The sequence below is a fragment of the Diadema antillarum genome, unplaced genomic scaffold (genome assembly GCF_040938485.1).
Source record: "Diadema antillarum isolate AM-2024a unplaced genomic scaffold, OU_Dant_1.0 seq00001052_RagTag, whole genome shotgun sequence".
Classification (NCBI taxonomy): Eukaryota; Metazoa; Echinodermata; class Echinoidea; order Diadematoida; family Diadematidae; genus Diadema; species Diadema antillarum.
Window position 1 is genome coordinate 320,464 of NW_027271882.1, and position 15,891 is coordinate 336,354.

Below are 15,891 nucleotides of genomic sequence, written 5' to 3' on the forward strand. Positions count from 1 at the left end.
CAGGCACTATGCAAGATACTTTAAAGTTTGTGCTTCGCTACGCAATAGAATGCAAGGATATCATAGTTATAATTATAATTCAATGAATGACTATAATGTAGTTTTGACCATTAACCAGGCTAAATTGTAGGAAATTGAGGACAATAATTAAACAAGGCAGCCAAGGATGTCTTCATCTGTTGAAGAATTGTTTTGCTTCTGATTATTTGAAGCTACAGACCTGAAAAGAATCCAATGATCAAGATGAAAGCAAGATTTTATTGTGTTCTTTTCTTTTTCTGGCCCCCCAAATTTGTGTCTAAAGCCCCATTTAAACAGACCTAACAGTGGCAATGCCGCAGCAACTAAAACAGGCGATAACTTAAGAAAAAAGCAAAAGTTACAGCGACAATGTCTGAACAACAACCGTTTCAACAGGCGAGTTGAAAAAAGATTACCTGGACGCTACCGTGGTAACTCCAGCTTAAAAGGCTACATGTTGAAACAGGACTTTAGGCTTCAAGGCACTGTTATACCTTGTTTTGTTTTCCACCATATGTATGATGCTGCCAGCACCACTTGTGGCCCAGCAGTATGTTCCATTGCTACTGTTTGTGACATTAACACGGTTTGTGCACTCATGACAATGACCACAGCAGTTTTCTCCCTGCTAATTAACAGATCAATAGAAATTATCTGGCAATGGTAATAATGCATTTAAGACCAACTTTCGCTCCTTTAAGGGGATTACAGTACAGTGTGCAATGTACATTGGTTTATTTTGTAAAATAAAACAAACAATCTGTCCTTAAAGCATGGCCAGGTGGTATATCTACTACCTGCTTTGAATCATGTCTTTTCTAGCAAAGAGATTAAAGGTCTTGCTTTAAAGCATAGTGGCATCACAATAATTTTTTTTTCTTATAAGTTTTTGAACTGCACCAATCCTTTATCACTGTACACACAAAAAACAACAACCAAATGTGCCCTGAAATCAATGCCACAACAATAAAACAGATAACAGCTGAACTGCGCCAACAACAGATCAGTAATTAGTAAAGCCTAAGACATGCATACACTTGTTACATAAAAAGAATGTGAAAATCAAAGCATAACATTGTTTGCTTGCACGTTTGACTGTCAGAATTTTTCTCTAAGCAGCCAGCAGGTTGCAAGTACAAAACGCTGACGTTTTTTCTGCCACAATCTGGCCATTTGAAATGACGAACACTCGAGTGAGAAAATACTTTTGTAAGGACACTTGTACATCCATCTTTTTAATTTCTTTTTTTTTTTGTGTGTGCAACAGTTAAATATAGAACTGATGAACAAAGCACTTTAACCACCGGACACTGTTTTTAATGCATCTCATAGGCAGCTATGTGTGTTGAGTGCATGTATATTCAGTGCAATGGAATCAAGAATTTTGTTCCCTCATTTGAAAATTTACAAAGCATTTATAAACTGTAATAAAACTTCAAAAATTCTACAAAAAGTGAACACAAGCAAGCACATTCTGAGAAAATGCTTTTCATAAAATATTTTTTTTTTTCTCAAAAAAGTTAGAAAATATAATACTAGTGACCCGCCATTATGAATTCAAGTACTACTGAACAGGAATCACACGTTTAGTACAAATAGATACAAAAATACACACCGTCACAACAGGTGAAGAAAAGTACATCAACTTGTGCAGATAATTTTCTTGTACGAGTGCAAATGTCAAGTGCAAGGGGTAGTTCAAGTATCGTAGTCGAGTCGGTCCAAGTCGTTATAATCGGGATATCTTTTTCTTCAAAATAAAAATCCTTCTTGCGCAAAGAAGCCCAAGTAAATTGACATCATCAATCACAAAGAAGTCTTGCAAGGTAGGAAAGATACAAAGCACTGCCCTTCATTTCCTTAGTCAATTTCCTACACATACAAGTTTTGTATAAAATTTGAAAACAAAAACTGAAGAGTTGATCTTTCTGGACCTCTTTTGCTTTCTTGAAGCAAGAACCTACAAAGCAATAAAATCTGATTTTTTTACAGCCTTCTCTTCTCAGAAGTCAGAAATTATTGTAGTTTTTGACAAAGGTAAAGGAATTTACTTGCAAGAAAGAAATCATCTTTAATGTCACTTTTTCATTCCCTTGGTGACACTCAAATGGACTCTAAAAATGCTGTTAATTCATCAAAAATTTTGAAGCAATATGCATTTTGTTCCTTTTTTTCGACACAAAGGAAGGAAATACATTTTTTTTTTACACAAGGGATGAAATATTCATGTTCTACTTTTTTGTTGAACAGTTCACATCTCCATGGATTTTCTTGCCAAATCAATTTCCATAATTCTTAGCCATTACCTAGACACATACACATGAAATACTTGATATCTTATTTCTGACTCTAAAATGACTATTGTGCCACATTTTCTCTTTTTTATAAACTGATCATCTGCATGCGATTTCACAATTACTGCAAATCAAGTTTTGATCATATTCATTTTCATTGATTCTGTAATTTGACTTGATTCAATACAGGCTATACTACAATACTTTCAAAATATATCTCCATGTATATAACCAATATTAAAATCGAGCAAATTCAACCCGAGAGGTTTGCGCTTATTAAAAACACTAGACATTCCAGTTGGTAATTTCTAAAACTAGTCCTTCACATACTTTATGTTTTAATCAAACGACAATTTTCTTGCTGAGCTCATTGCTTTTTCATATGATTGACTCATCCATTCTTTAGCAGACACTCGAGCATGTTTAAGAAGGCCACTTTAAAACAATGTCCCATCAGATTCCTTTAAATCACTGTAATACACTTATGCCAGTAGTTTTTAAAATCTTATTGTTTGCAAAGTAAGACATGTATATTGTCATAAGTTCAAATGCAAAGAAAAAAAAAAGAGAAAAATGTAAGAAAAATTCATAGGGTAAAGGTGTCAAAATTTGGTCTCTGAAACAGTCTCAATTAAAATTAGTGATCAAAGATTAGTATTTCTCATTTCACTTTAGTGGGTAAAACGGGGCCAGTTTATTGGTTGAAATGACTTTAGCTCCACCATAAAATACTCTATCACACCTTCGTGCATTTACTGCACCAATCCTAAAATGAGCTCTCGGCAAAAACTTCACATAACTCCTGCCTATAAAATCCTTTGTCCCTAAAACATGCCTTCTGCTCTCCATAGATGTGGAAGACAGCTAGTACATCCTAAACTGGATTATATTTGTTCTTTGTTCCCAACTAGTCATAAAGTATCAAGTAAATGAGGTCTATTCATAAACAAGAAAAAGAAACAAGAAAAAATAAGGAAAATTTCAATCTTCCTCGCAATATTCAAAAAGACAAGACAACCCTACACAAACCATGACAGACACCAAAGAACTAGCAGGGACACACAACAGACAAAAACATACATTTTATCCAGAAAGTACTGTGCAGTGTATGGTTGAAGAAACTAGATGGTATGAAAGATTAAGTCATCCAGTTCCTTTATCTACATTCCCCCAACTCTAAAGCTGTGGGCAAACTATTTCTAACTATATCTAGCTAATCACTGTATTTCTTAACCTGATCATCACTCTGTGGCTGTATAAATCAACTGTACATAGCATCTGTTGACATACTGATACAAATATATCTCTTGTTTTAGGTCTATTTCCAGACACATATTTCTCTATTAACTTGAAATAAATAATTTTGATAAAACTCTTGTGACCCTCAAAGTGGGGCATATATAGTACAGACCAATTTAAGGCAACTTATCCACAAATAGTGGTTATTTTTGTTTCTTCTCTATTCTACTGTCTGGCTTTATTGAGCCAGAATATATTGCAATACATAAATGTGATGAATATATAATGTAGAAGCCTTGAATATATGCAAGTTTCAAAATGAATGCTTTTGCACAAAGGATGGGGCCTTTCCTTCTTCATGGTCAATATAAATCTTTACTGTTTCATAGAAGCACATTTCTTCTTTCTTTCTTTTTTTTTCAAAGATCAATCTGGCAACTTCAACAATGATGATTTCTCGAGACTACGTGCATATAAGCCATGCCACCTCAGCGCCCCATTCTTTCCTGCTGCAGCGTGAGATCTGTCTGATCAACACAAACCCTTTACTGACTAGACAATCAATCTGTACATCGTTTAAAAATAAACAGGTGGTTTGGTTGGGAAAAAGAAACACACGCACACACATACACACCTCGCTGCACGGTGAAAATGTGGATGTGATGCATTTCCGTTAAAAGCAGACAATTGTTCACTGGGCTACATAAGCTTTGTTGCAAACGGTTTTCTCTTCTTCAGTAACGCTCAGCCCATGCATGATTGATTCACAAATTCAGCATCTTCAGTGTCGAGAATGAAGGTGTAGTAACATTTTCATCGTAATGTATATTGCCATCTTCAGAAGCACCATTTCAGAGTTTACACATTCATGGATGTACATATTCATCTGTATATATTCAAGCACTTGTCTTGGAGACTTTCAAAAACACCTTGTGCACACAAACACATAGCGACAATAGTTTCTGTTGATATAATTTCATTCTTCGAGTGAATATCGACCTAAATGCTGTCTCATATTACTGACTGGAACACTGTTGCATTGTGGCTACATTCAATTGCATTGTTTTTCTTATTTTGTTTTCTTCTGCAAATCATCTCTCCCGCTTTCTCCAAAAAACCAAACACACTGACTACTTGTTCAATCAAAAACTTTTCACAAATTGGAAGCTCAACTGAATATGACACCATGTCCTAAATCCATCACCTTGATGGTTAGGAACATGATCACAATATGAGCACTAAGAGCCTGCTGAATTATATATATCCCATCGCGCTTCAGCTGTCGATAAAAAAAAAAAAAAAAAAAAAAATTATTCGTGCCTCGACAACCTCTCCCAGCCTCTAGAACAAGTCATTCGTCTTGGTCTTGGTGTTGCGCATGAGCGGCTTGTGGTCGCTAATTTGCGCCAGGGAATGTTGCCAGAACCAGCAGGAGCGGCAGAAGTACTTGAAGCAGGAGCTTTCGCGGCAGAAGAACGGGCCGGGTTGGGTGTGGCACAGCGTGCACAGAGAGTCCTCCAAGTAGGGATCAATCTGGACCTGGACATATTACAGAGAGAGGGAGATATACAGAGAAATATGAAACATATATAATATATACTTAGAGGGAGAGATAGATTGAAATTGAGATAGAGAGGGAGAGATTAAGAGGTTGCAGTAGGTATAAATACATAGAAATTAGAAACATATCTATGGAGGGAGATATAGATATAGAGATAGATAAAGAGAGAGGGAAATAGAGGGATTGAGGTAGGTAGATATGTACAGAAAAATAAGAGACAATATATATATATATATATATATATATATATGGAGGAAGAGACAGAGAGGGGGCTTGATGAAGGGAAATATACAGAGAAATAAAGAGAGACATAGATATGGAAGGAGAGATAAATGGATAGATAAAGATCAATAGATTAAACAAGTCAGGCAGTCTGTAATGATGCACTCAATTATACCCCTTGTGCATTACAGGAGAACAGTACAACTCAAAAATGTGTAAACATTGATCACTTCAATGATGGCAGATGAATTCACCAAGTGGTCATTTTGCCTACTCTGAAGCACAAAAGGACATGTTAATTTCAGGCTTCATGGCCATTGCTCAATATGTCTTAACAGATGACACTCAGAAGCAACGAGGGGTTATCCCCTTTAAATAGTTGATATCTACCTGAAGAAACAAGATGCTCAAATTGCAAAACATCAGTGTCATCACTTAACCAATACCAGCATCTGAAAATTCTTTTTGCATATCATCTAGCCAAAACACTAGGTAACACATGCCCCCAAATCTCATCTCTAGACCAAAACCTAAGGTAATACCATCATTTCCCACAGCTCTTATCATGCAAGTATCGTCTGCGACAAGAATTCTCCCAATCTAAAAGTCTTTTGTGCACAAAGGCAATGGCATTTTGAAGCTATGGTTCTGAGAGGGTTAAACTACTACCACTCGATATCAGATTGTCTGGAACAGAACAGCACAGAAGTGGGTCGAACCTTCTTTGTGAACTTTGCCGTTTTGATCTCCACGAATGCTGCTGCTACTGCTTTCATGTAGCTGTTGGTGTTGTTGAAGGTCACTCGGCCAGAACCTATGAAGGAAAAGAGGTGGGATGATAAAAAAACAAAAGCTATTAAACAAAGGGGTAAATATTGGGAAAGCTGTCATGATGATGTGGTTCAAAAGATTGTAACACTAAAATTTGCCATCTTTTTTCTTCAAGTCTAAACAAAATACAAAAAACAAAGAAGAGAAGTCACCTCACTGTGTGTACATGAGAAGTGTTTCTTAAACAGTTGCAATTGATCGTACCCTCGATTTATTGAGTGGTAACTTGTTGAATCGAGCCCAAGTTCAATATTGAGCATATACTGTAAAACATGATATATTCGCGGCATGAAATTTTTGCGAATTGGAGCCGACAGCCTTTTTCGTGGCATGAAATTTTCGCGAATTGCTACTGGCATTCAATGCATGTAGTGTAGACAAAAGCTTTCGCGTGCATTATAATTTCGCGAATTTTGGCGCTCGCGAAATTCGCGAAATTAAAGTGCAAGTGAAAATTCCTCGTTTTACAGTAAGTCCTGTTTCATAAAGACAGTTACGCTTGATTTTAGACACTTAACGCTTGATTTCAAGAAAAATCAAGCATAACTTTCAATAGATTGAGCATTACTTGCGATCAATCGCCAAGTTGTTTATGAAATGCAATTTGCGATCAATCGCAACTTACGCTCAATCTTTATGAAACAGGCCCAATGTGTGATGTACATTGGTCTGGCTAGCTTGCAGAAAACTTGCAATTTAAACAGTATCATTAATTGCACATTTGGGGATCTGAAACAAATGGACAACCACATGTGAATAGCATACGAGAGTCTTACAAACATAGTTGAATACAGTTGATTGATTTGGCCTGCCTCAAGTGATGTGGCAGCATTTTGCACCATATGATGGTTTACTGAGAAATATTGGTTTACACTGATTTGAAATGTATATCAGAGATGTATCATATCTCACTGTTATTTCCAGAGTTTATCACAAGAGTTTTTCTTTTGGTTTCCATTTTTGGTTTTCTATTGAAATTTTTGTCATCTCTATTCCTGCTGTGACTCGTCCTATCTCCTGATGTATCCCTTATAACCAGTTTGGGGTTCCAATTAGTGCATGAGCAGAAAAGGGTCATTTGTACTGAGAGACAGGTTGGTTTTTAAGTTCACTGAGGCAAGTATCTGTGATGCAATTATTATTCACGCAATCCTTATTGATGGTGCCTATACCAGTACATCCACCTGACAGCAAGCCTGGTATTTGGCAATGTCTACAGAGAAAGTCTGCTAATGCATTCAATACAGCACAATGAAATGGATGCTTCGCAAAGTGTTGATTGATGAACCCTTCTGGTCACTTGATCTATGCAGGTTTATTCTTTGTTTGAATATGAGTTCCATAAATTGCTATGTTGGGCAAGCTGCTGCATTATGTCGTTTTGAATTGAGTGAAGTGCCTGACCAACTGAGAAAAATGAAAGGTCATTTGTATCCATGTGTACATGAGCTATCTCCAAACTGGCATATTGGGTTCTTTTGGCTATAGCAACAAATGTGAAAGAAATAGCCTGATAAACTCTTTCATCCCCATTTCCTCTCATGTGGATCCTGACATTGTATAAGATCAGACTACAACGATACTTAATAAGAATGCTTTGAATATCCGACTATTGAGATGTATTGTACGACAAGCAAAGTCTGGTGGCAGTGCAAACAAAATAATCATCCGTCTCACATCATCACCCACTCGTAGACTCACCGATGGGATATTTGTGCTTGTCGGTATCGATTCCAGCATACACCACACCACCAAAGAGGTCGTTCATGAGATGGGCCAGGCCCTCTGCGTTCAGCATGCCATGAAGAGCGCCAACAAAGACGGTCTTGTCCGGGTCCAGTCTCTGGGAGGGGCACCGCACGTAGTTGCTGTCTGACAGCACCCATGGAATCACTTGGACCTGAACGAGTATCGGAGATCCAGTATAATGGGCTGAATTGCTGCAACACTTTTGTCTGACAAAGGCACGTTTTGACTATAAAAACATGGGGGGGGGATGGTTATTGCCTCTATTTTCATTGAAGCAGAGAAATTCCAGAGTGGTTTGTCTTGCATTTTACAGAATGGAAGAATATTATCTTGTGCATCCCTTTCATTTGAAATTGTGTGTTGGACATCAAATGCCGGAACATGCCAACTATGATAAAAAGGTGACTTTGCCTTGAAGTAAATGCAAGTCGCTCTGCAGTGGGGTTGCCGAGTAGTCCCATTTCGTAACATTTTCAAATTCTATATATGCATACCTCTGTGACAAGAAACCTGCTCCTGGCAACCTGGAAGTATGTATGTCATATATTGATGAAATACACAAACCATTTCTTGACAGCTAGCTCCCATCAAATTCGCTAATTTAATGCAGGTGGGAAAGTATCAACCAGTGATTAAAGCACAATAGAAGATTTGATGGGAACACAAGAAAGTCACATGTTCAAGAGGACATTGCAGAATGGATGTTGATAGAGAATGAAGCCCAAACATACATTTGCTTTCAGTGAATGCAGCCATGTTTAAACAATAGAAAACATCAGTGAAAGTTTGATGAAAATTGGACAATCCAATAAAAATTTATGCCTTTTTAAACTTTTGATGCAGCCATTGCTGGATTAAAAAGGCTACTACAGTGCATGATGTCACATAGGGAAGATTAGTATTTTTTAAATATACAATAATTCCTCAAGATTTCATTTTTCATGAAAAGCACACATTCCTTTCACATGTTGCTGACATGTTACAGGTACAGTTGAACCTCTCGTATCCGGACAAGTCGGGACCGGGGCTCATCCGGATAAGGGATTTGGCCGGATACGGGAGACTCGATGCTTTATACATGTACATATACATACACAATGTACTGATGTAGCCCATTGTAGTACCACATGTAGTAATGTGTATGCTGCAACCTTTTCATTGTTACATTTGGGGATGTTTGGGGATGTTAAAATGTCTGAAGGTAAGCAATTTGGAAAGAAATTTGATGTAATGTATGTTAATCATGTTGGAAGTAATACAGTAATTCATGTGTGTTTGTGTAGGAGTTCTCAAGGAGTTGGGAATCTTCCTTTCCTCCCGTAATTATTTTTAAAAAAAATCACGGTGAGATTGCGTCCGTATAATAGAGAGGTCCGGATAAAGGGAGGCCGGATAAGAGAGGTTCAACTGTATTATTATTCTCCCTGCTTTCTGAAAGATGCAAGTCAAGTGCCCTTTGATTATGTTCAAAAAGTGAAAATACATGTATGTGGAATTTATATATTTGTTAAAATATCTTTGTCATATGTGACATAAAAAAAAAAGTTGTAGTATTCTCATCCAGCAATAGCGGCACCAAAACTTTGAAAACTCAAAAACTTTGGAATATATCATCTGATTTTCACACAATCTAGCAACAATCTGCCATGTGCAGGAAAGCACGTTAACGACAATCTGCCATGCGCACGACGATTTTCACTGATGTGTTCTATGAACCTTGCTGCAATCACTCAATTCACATGCGGTATATGTTTGGATTTTCATTCTCCTTTAACCTTACTTCTTTGCTCCTCATTCGTCTGCTGGTGATCTTGTAGTAATACTCCCCTCTCCCGCTCATATCGTGTGTACAGGACTGAAGGAGAGCTTTGATTGCCTTCTCGGACTCAAATAGAACGTAGACATACCCTGTGGGATATGAGACCATTCAAAAACAACAAAAACGCATTGTCAGGTGGAAAACATGGGTGCAACATGACATTAGCTAGTAGCACGAAGTGATATATACCTGATTAAACGTGCAACTAAATCTTTAGAAATAGTTCTCTTTATTGCCTGCAATGGTTTTACATACTTTAACCCGTTGAGGACGAGGCCAGAGTATACTCGGGCAGGTATCTATGGGAAATGCCTATTCCAGCAAAATCAAACCATCCTCAATCGGTTATAATATACCTACTCTGATTCATGCATATTTTTATGTCAATAAAACGAATATAGGAACTTGTGTATCAGCTAGGTAATTTTGAAATTTGGACCAAGATTGATTGCATACCAAAACTTCACATAAATTGTTTGAATGTATTGTGGTGATATATTTACCTTGCTGTTTTCTTTTTCCTGTAGTGATTTATTGAACAATTGGTTTTGAATCAAGCAAATTTGATCCCATTTCATGCACACTTATGTTATGAATATGTTGAAGACTCCATAAAACAGTTGTCATATATCATTAAAGTGGTTCTAAATGACATGACAAAAATTACAGCACTTTTAACACAGAAAAAAATCCTTTTAAAAGGAAATCCATCCTGAAATAAATAAACTATAAGAAAAAGAAAAAAAATCCCCACAAAATATTTCAAAAATGATAAAAATCAAATAAAAAATAAGGAAGATATGACATTTTGAAATTTTACATTTTTTACAAAAACATTTCTTGACCAGTCCTTATGAATATTCAAATGAGTGAGTTAATGATGTCATGCCCTCACAATTTTTCATGTTTGTTATATATGAAATTCTGAAAGCATATTACCGTACCCAAATATATCAGAGGTAACATGTTCTTTTTTATTTTATTTTATTTATTTATTTATTTTTTTTTGGGGGGGGGGGTTTAAGGGAAGTTTTATATTTGTACAGCTGAAATATGAGATTTTTGTCACTTCTGTATATGAAATGAATATGAAATTATGAGAGCATGACATCATCAAGTAGCTGATTTGAATATTCATAACCACTGGTTAAGAAGTGTTTTCCAAAAAATTTTCAAATTTCAGAATGTCCTAACTTCCTTATTTCTTATTCAATTTTGATAATCTTTGCATTGTTCTGCAGGAATTTTTTCTTTCTTATGAAATTGACAAAATTTTGGAGTAGATTTCTTTTTTGATATTACAAATTCTATACCAATCTTGTCAAAAGAATATACATACACTGTATGTCAATATGTGTTTGATTTTCATCCAGGCCGGTTCTTTTGCTGATCCAAAATCAAATCCAAAATCTGCTCAAAATAGCTCCTTTCAAACAAATGACAAGAGTCTCTCATGATCACTTCAAATACTTTTACAAATACAGTGCAAATTATGTATTTGCCAAAAGAAAGTACAGAAGTATATTTAGCAACTTCTGACAAATTAACAACAGATTTATCTGCAAGATCAAATAAGTCATCACATGACAGTTTCGTACAAGTGTGACATGGATGACAGAAACTAAAAAGAGAGACATGAAAAAAAAAAGATAAATGTAAGATTTTCAATCATATTTCCAATATTTTGAGATGGAAGAATACTGAATTCGGCAAAGACACTCAGCATCAAACAAGAAGGCTAGTCAGGGCAAGTCCAGCTGTCATGCAACCTTCAGATATTGCTATCACCGTGGTTACCATAGGTCTTTTGGGTTTAATATTTCTTTAAGTATCGCATATATCAAATACACTCACTCACATACATACTTACCCACATACAAAACACACACCTACCCCCCCCCCCCCCCCCACACACACACACACACATACCAGCCTCTGGAGAGACGTCTATAGTTGGTACCATGATACTGCTCTATACACCAACTGCAATGATATTCTTTTGTCCACAAGTGAACTCTGCCCGACTCCCTCGCCCAGCCAACGGGTGTACGCAAGTCCTGCAACTCGACCCCGGTGCCGTTCTTGTCTTGTCAAACCACTCTGTTCACACATCCTGACCCCTGCGACATCCCGCCTGAACAAACAATTAATTGGGTCTCTATTGTTTCTGTAACTTTTGCTAGCTGCCTTGCTCAAACGACGGCGATGGTAGAGTATCTATCTGTGCAAAAGTCATTAACGTACACCCCATTGAGGGACAGCGTTGATGATGTATACACACGTAGCACCATGGCAGCTGTAGACATTACGTGAAGCTATGCATGACATAAAAAGAAAAGTGGCCACACAGTCTTTCCTTCAAAATTGATATGAACAGTGATGAACTTTGTGTTTTGCAAGCTTTATTAAAAGTCGTGCATTTGTCATCGAAAGAAAAACTCTTAGACAAGCACTACTCAAATTTCAAATGTACAGTGACAAGTTACTTTCTTTTCAATTTGCCAGTTTTGAAGCATTAAAACTCTGCAAACTGATTGGCAGAAACTTCTATGAGTCCACTGTGGGAAGTGGAAAATAGACAATGGGGTATGAACAAATCAAAGTGATTTTTTTTCCCTGCATACAGTACTTTATGATTATGATTAAATGACTTGCTGATATAACCTGAATCTTGTAGAGACTATACAAGTTCAGAATCTAAGCGACAAGTTAACAAAAAAGCGATGTCATCAATCATTTTCAGTTTCAAACAGGAGGAGCACTAATTTTTGGGCCAGCCATTCTATTTTGCAATGCATGAAGCCATTACTGTATGACATGTGCACAAGCAAAAAAAAAACACACACAGAAAATCTTGGCAGTGAATGGGTCAACCTTGTTGTATGCAACATATACACAAGAAATATATACTTTGCTCTTTAGACCTCCAAGCAACAATGGGGGTCAAATCTATCTAAACTCCTTGCACCTTGACATGTATCTGAAAAAAAAAAATTGTCTATTCTCCATTACATGATTTCTGGACACAAAGAAGGTTTCCAGGCACACATTTTACATCTGGCGCCCTCTACAGAATCTATCAAAACAAGGCCCTGCGCAGTAACGCTAGACTTCACTATCACATTACTAATAACCATGCACAGCAGAATTTCCCAGGAAGAGTGCTATAAGGCATGTCGGGGGGGGGGATACAAAATGCTGCAAGAATGACGAGAATGAAGGTGAGAGAAGTAACTCAAATCACACAATTTTCCATATTTAGCAGCAGCGTTCAGTGGACAGCACCCAATCAAAGGTCAGTGCTAGGTGAAGCCATATTTGTGTCCATTGATTCCGGGATTTTCTATCATTTTTTTTTTCAATAAAGGCACAAGAAGGAAGATTTAACGTGGAAACTCAACCAAATTCTTTATTTATACGCAGTGCATTTCTGCACAATTTTGCAAGATAAATTACAAATAGAATAAAGTGAAATAAATGAAAAAGAGAATGGAATAGAACAGAATAAATTTAAATACCATATAGTCATCAGAATGAAGTAGAATGCTCTAAAGTCAGAAATTTTCACATGTATGAAACTTATGATCACAAATTTCGTGAGAAGCCAAGATTTGCAAAAGTAAGCAAAAGTGTTTGACTATGCAAAAGTATTTTTCCACACAATGCATTGAATGTCAGTGGCAATTGTTGAAAGTTTCACACTGCCAAAAAGGTCTTTTAATTGGCTCCATTTCATTAAAGTCTCATGCCACAAGCGTTTCTGGTTTTACGGTAGACTAATGTTAAGTAGACTGAAATAGAACACAAACAAAACAAATGACATAAAATCAAATCAAATCAAACAGAATGGCATATGGTCAAATGCATTCTATGCAAGTTGCTGGCCACTGAAGTATATTTCAGGCAAGGTAAAGTGGCTGCATAACTTGTACATGTCTCTTATACCATCCATAATCAACCGCTAGGTGGCCAGTCAGCCAGATGGCTGCATGGCCAGCTGGGCAAGTTCATAGTTGAACCCTGGATGACCTACTTCTGAGTGGCAATACCTTGTTTCTCATTACAATGCCAACAATCATATGTCTGTGGGCAGGGTTGAATGGGTCAAACACCTCGATTTCTAATTTCTGTATCCTTGATATACCAGGTGTTTTATTCTTTTCTGGACTTTTCCCCTTCAATGTCAGGGTGGGGGCGGGCAGAAGAGGGGAGGTTTCAAAAGAGCCCTGCGACTCAAAAACCTTGGGACAATCACCCTTTCCATAGGACTGACAAAAAATACAAAGAAAGGGTTCTGTAGCAGAGAACATATTTTACCCACTCCTCAAATGGCACTTTTTTCTCCCATTGTATTTCATCTTCAACAAATTTTCTCCTGCTCTGACTTAAAAAAGAAGATCTGGGGCCCGTTTCATAAGACTTGTCATCAGTGACAACTGCCACATTTCTATGACAAATTTGCTCTCAGCCAATCAGATGCAAGGATTTCAGTAGCTTGTCACATCTATGACAACTTGTCACTGATGACAAGTTTTATGAAACGGGCCCCTGATTGCTTTGATTGATTAACAAACTGATATAATAATATGAAGAATTTGCCAAAACTTTACCAAAAATTTACATTGCAAGGTCCAGTTATATGAAAAGATACCAGTATTACATTACCAAAAAAACAAAAAACAAACAATTCCAACATACCACGACAGACAAAGTTCAGAAAGAGTGTAATATCATATTCTAGAGAAATTTTGGATTCTTAATTACCCTTTCTGGTCCCATTCAACTTTATGCTGGTTACTGCATTTGTATTATATTGACTTTCGTCTGGTTATGCGACTGAGATATTCCCCAATATCTTTTTTTTTTATGTGGTGGTTGGGGAGGGGTTGTAATTTGTTGTACATGTGTAGAACTAATTGAAAACATACATTATTTCAGCACTTGGATGCCAATGAGGTATTTCAGATATTTCCTTTACCAATTCCTGAATGAATTATTTCTACTAAAGTGAACTGAATATCAATTGCCATATGACTTTGGGTGGTATAGGTTTGGTATTCTGGTACATCCAATAAAATTATGATTGGTGTAAGGTGAATTCTGTTGATTGCAAGCTACAATTTTTTTTTATTTCCTCCGCCAAGGGAGGAGGTTATGTTTTCGTTACCATTTGTTTGTTGGTTTGACCGTGTGCAAAATAACTCAAAAAGTAGATAACGGATTTGGATGAAACTTACAGGAAAGGTTGAGAATGACACAAGTAACAGATGATTAAATTTTGGTAGTGATCCCAATTTTTTTTGGAATTTATGAAGGATTTTTGATATTTTGGCAGGTAGGGTCAATGAACTTCAAGCTGTGCATTATCGAGGTAAATGACACAAGTAACAGATGATTAAATTTTGGTAGTGATCCCAATTTTTTTTGGAATTTATGAAGGATTTTTGATATTTTGGCAGGTAGGGTCAATGAACTTCAAGCTGTGCATTATCGAGGTAAACATACGCGCACTAAAGTGCGTGCTCCGCTTTCTGCTAGGGCGAGGCACGCCACGCAGCTGAGGGTTTATGACGTAACAAAGGCTTCTATATTGGGAAATCGGGCAATTTTTCAGCATGTATACCTATGGGTGGAAATCGATCTTTATGGAATTAGAGCCCAAAGAGTTTTTCCCCAGTGGTGGAGGAGAAAAATCTCTTTGGGAAGAGCAAGATCATCGGTGGAAAGTAGCTGCTTGGCGGAGGTCTGCGCTCTCAGAGTGCTTTTCTAGTTATTATTATTTTCCCCTCCATCAACCAGACTGAAACGGCATACATGAAGGGAGCATGGATGTGAGATATCAATCTTGCAATGTTTGCAAAATTCATACGATGTGCTTGGCCATATTGTTTGCGACCATGGCAACTGCCCGATGCATGTAGAACATGGCTGGGAAGGATAACATATTAAAGGGATAGTACATTATTGGTGGAGATGAGAATTGGGCTTTTAACTTTTTGCAAGATACCAAGAAAACACTTATGATATAGTACAGAGCATACCATTTTAAGAGGAATTCAAAGTTTATTTGATGAAAATCGGGTGTGGAATGAATGAACCATCCAAAAACAAAGTAAAACAAAGTGATCGTGATAAAGTGTGGGTCCCACACTTTA

The 15,891-nt window shown here is 36.9% G+C and overlaps 1 protein-coding gene across 1 annotated transcript; it reads right to left on the minus strand.

Moving 5' to 3' along the window:
- Positions 1-4,529: 4,529 nt before the first annotated feature.
- Positions 4,530-9,789, minus strand: LOC139743162 (cytoplasmic polyadenylation element-binding protein 1-B-like). The gene is made up of 4 exons (XM_071653671.1): positions 9,698-9,789; positions 7,870-8,068; positions 6,057-6,151; positions 4,530-5,093 (listed from the first exon to the last, which is right to left on the minus strand). The coding sequence occupies exons 1-4, from the start codon at positions 9,755-9,757 to the stop codon at positions 4,896-4,898; spliced, it is 552 nt and encodes a 183-aa protein (XP_071509772.1). The 5' UTR covers positions 9,758-9,789; the 3' UTR covers positions 4,530-4,895.
- Between the last annotated feature and the right edge of the window lie 6,102 nt (positions 9,790-15,891).

Bases quoted from the DNA above. Each gene is read 5' to 3' on its own strand.
- LOC139743162 (XM_071653671.1), bottom strand. From the start codon at position 9,757: ATGAGCGGGAGAGGGGAGTATTACTACAAGATCACCAGCAGACGAATG. The intron at 6,152-7,869 runs GTGAGTCTACGA...TTTCCTTCATAG, and splicing joins CAAGCACAAATATCCCATCG to GTTCTGGCCGAGTGACCTTC. The intron at 5,094-6,056 runs GTTCGACCCACT...TAATATGTCCAG, and splicing joins CGGCAAAGTTCACAAAGAAG to GTCCAGATTGATCCCTACTT.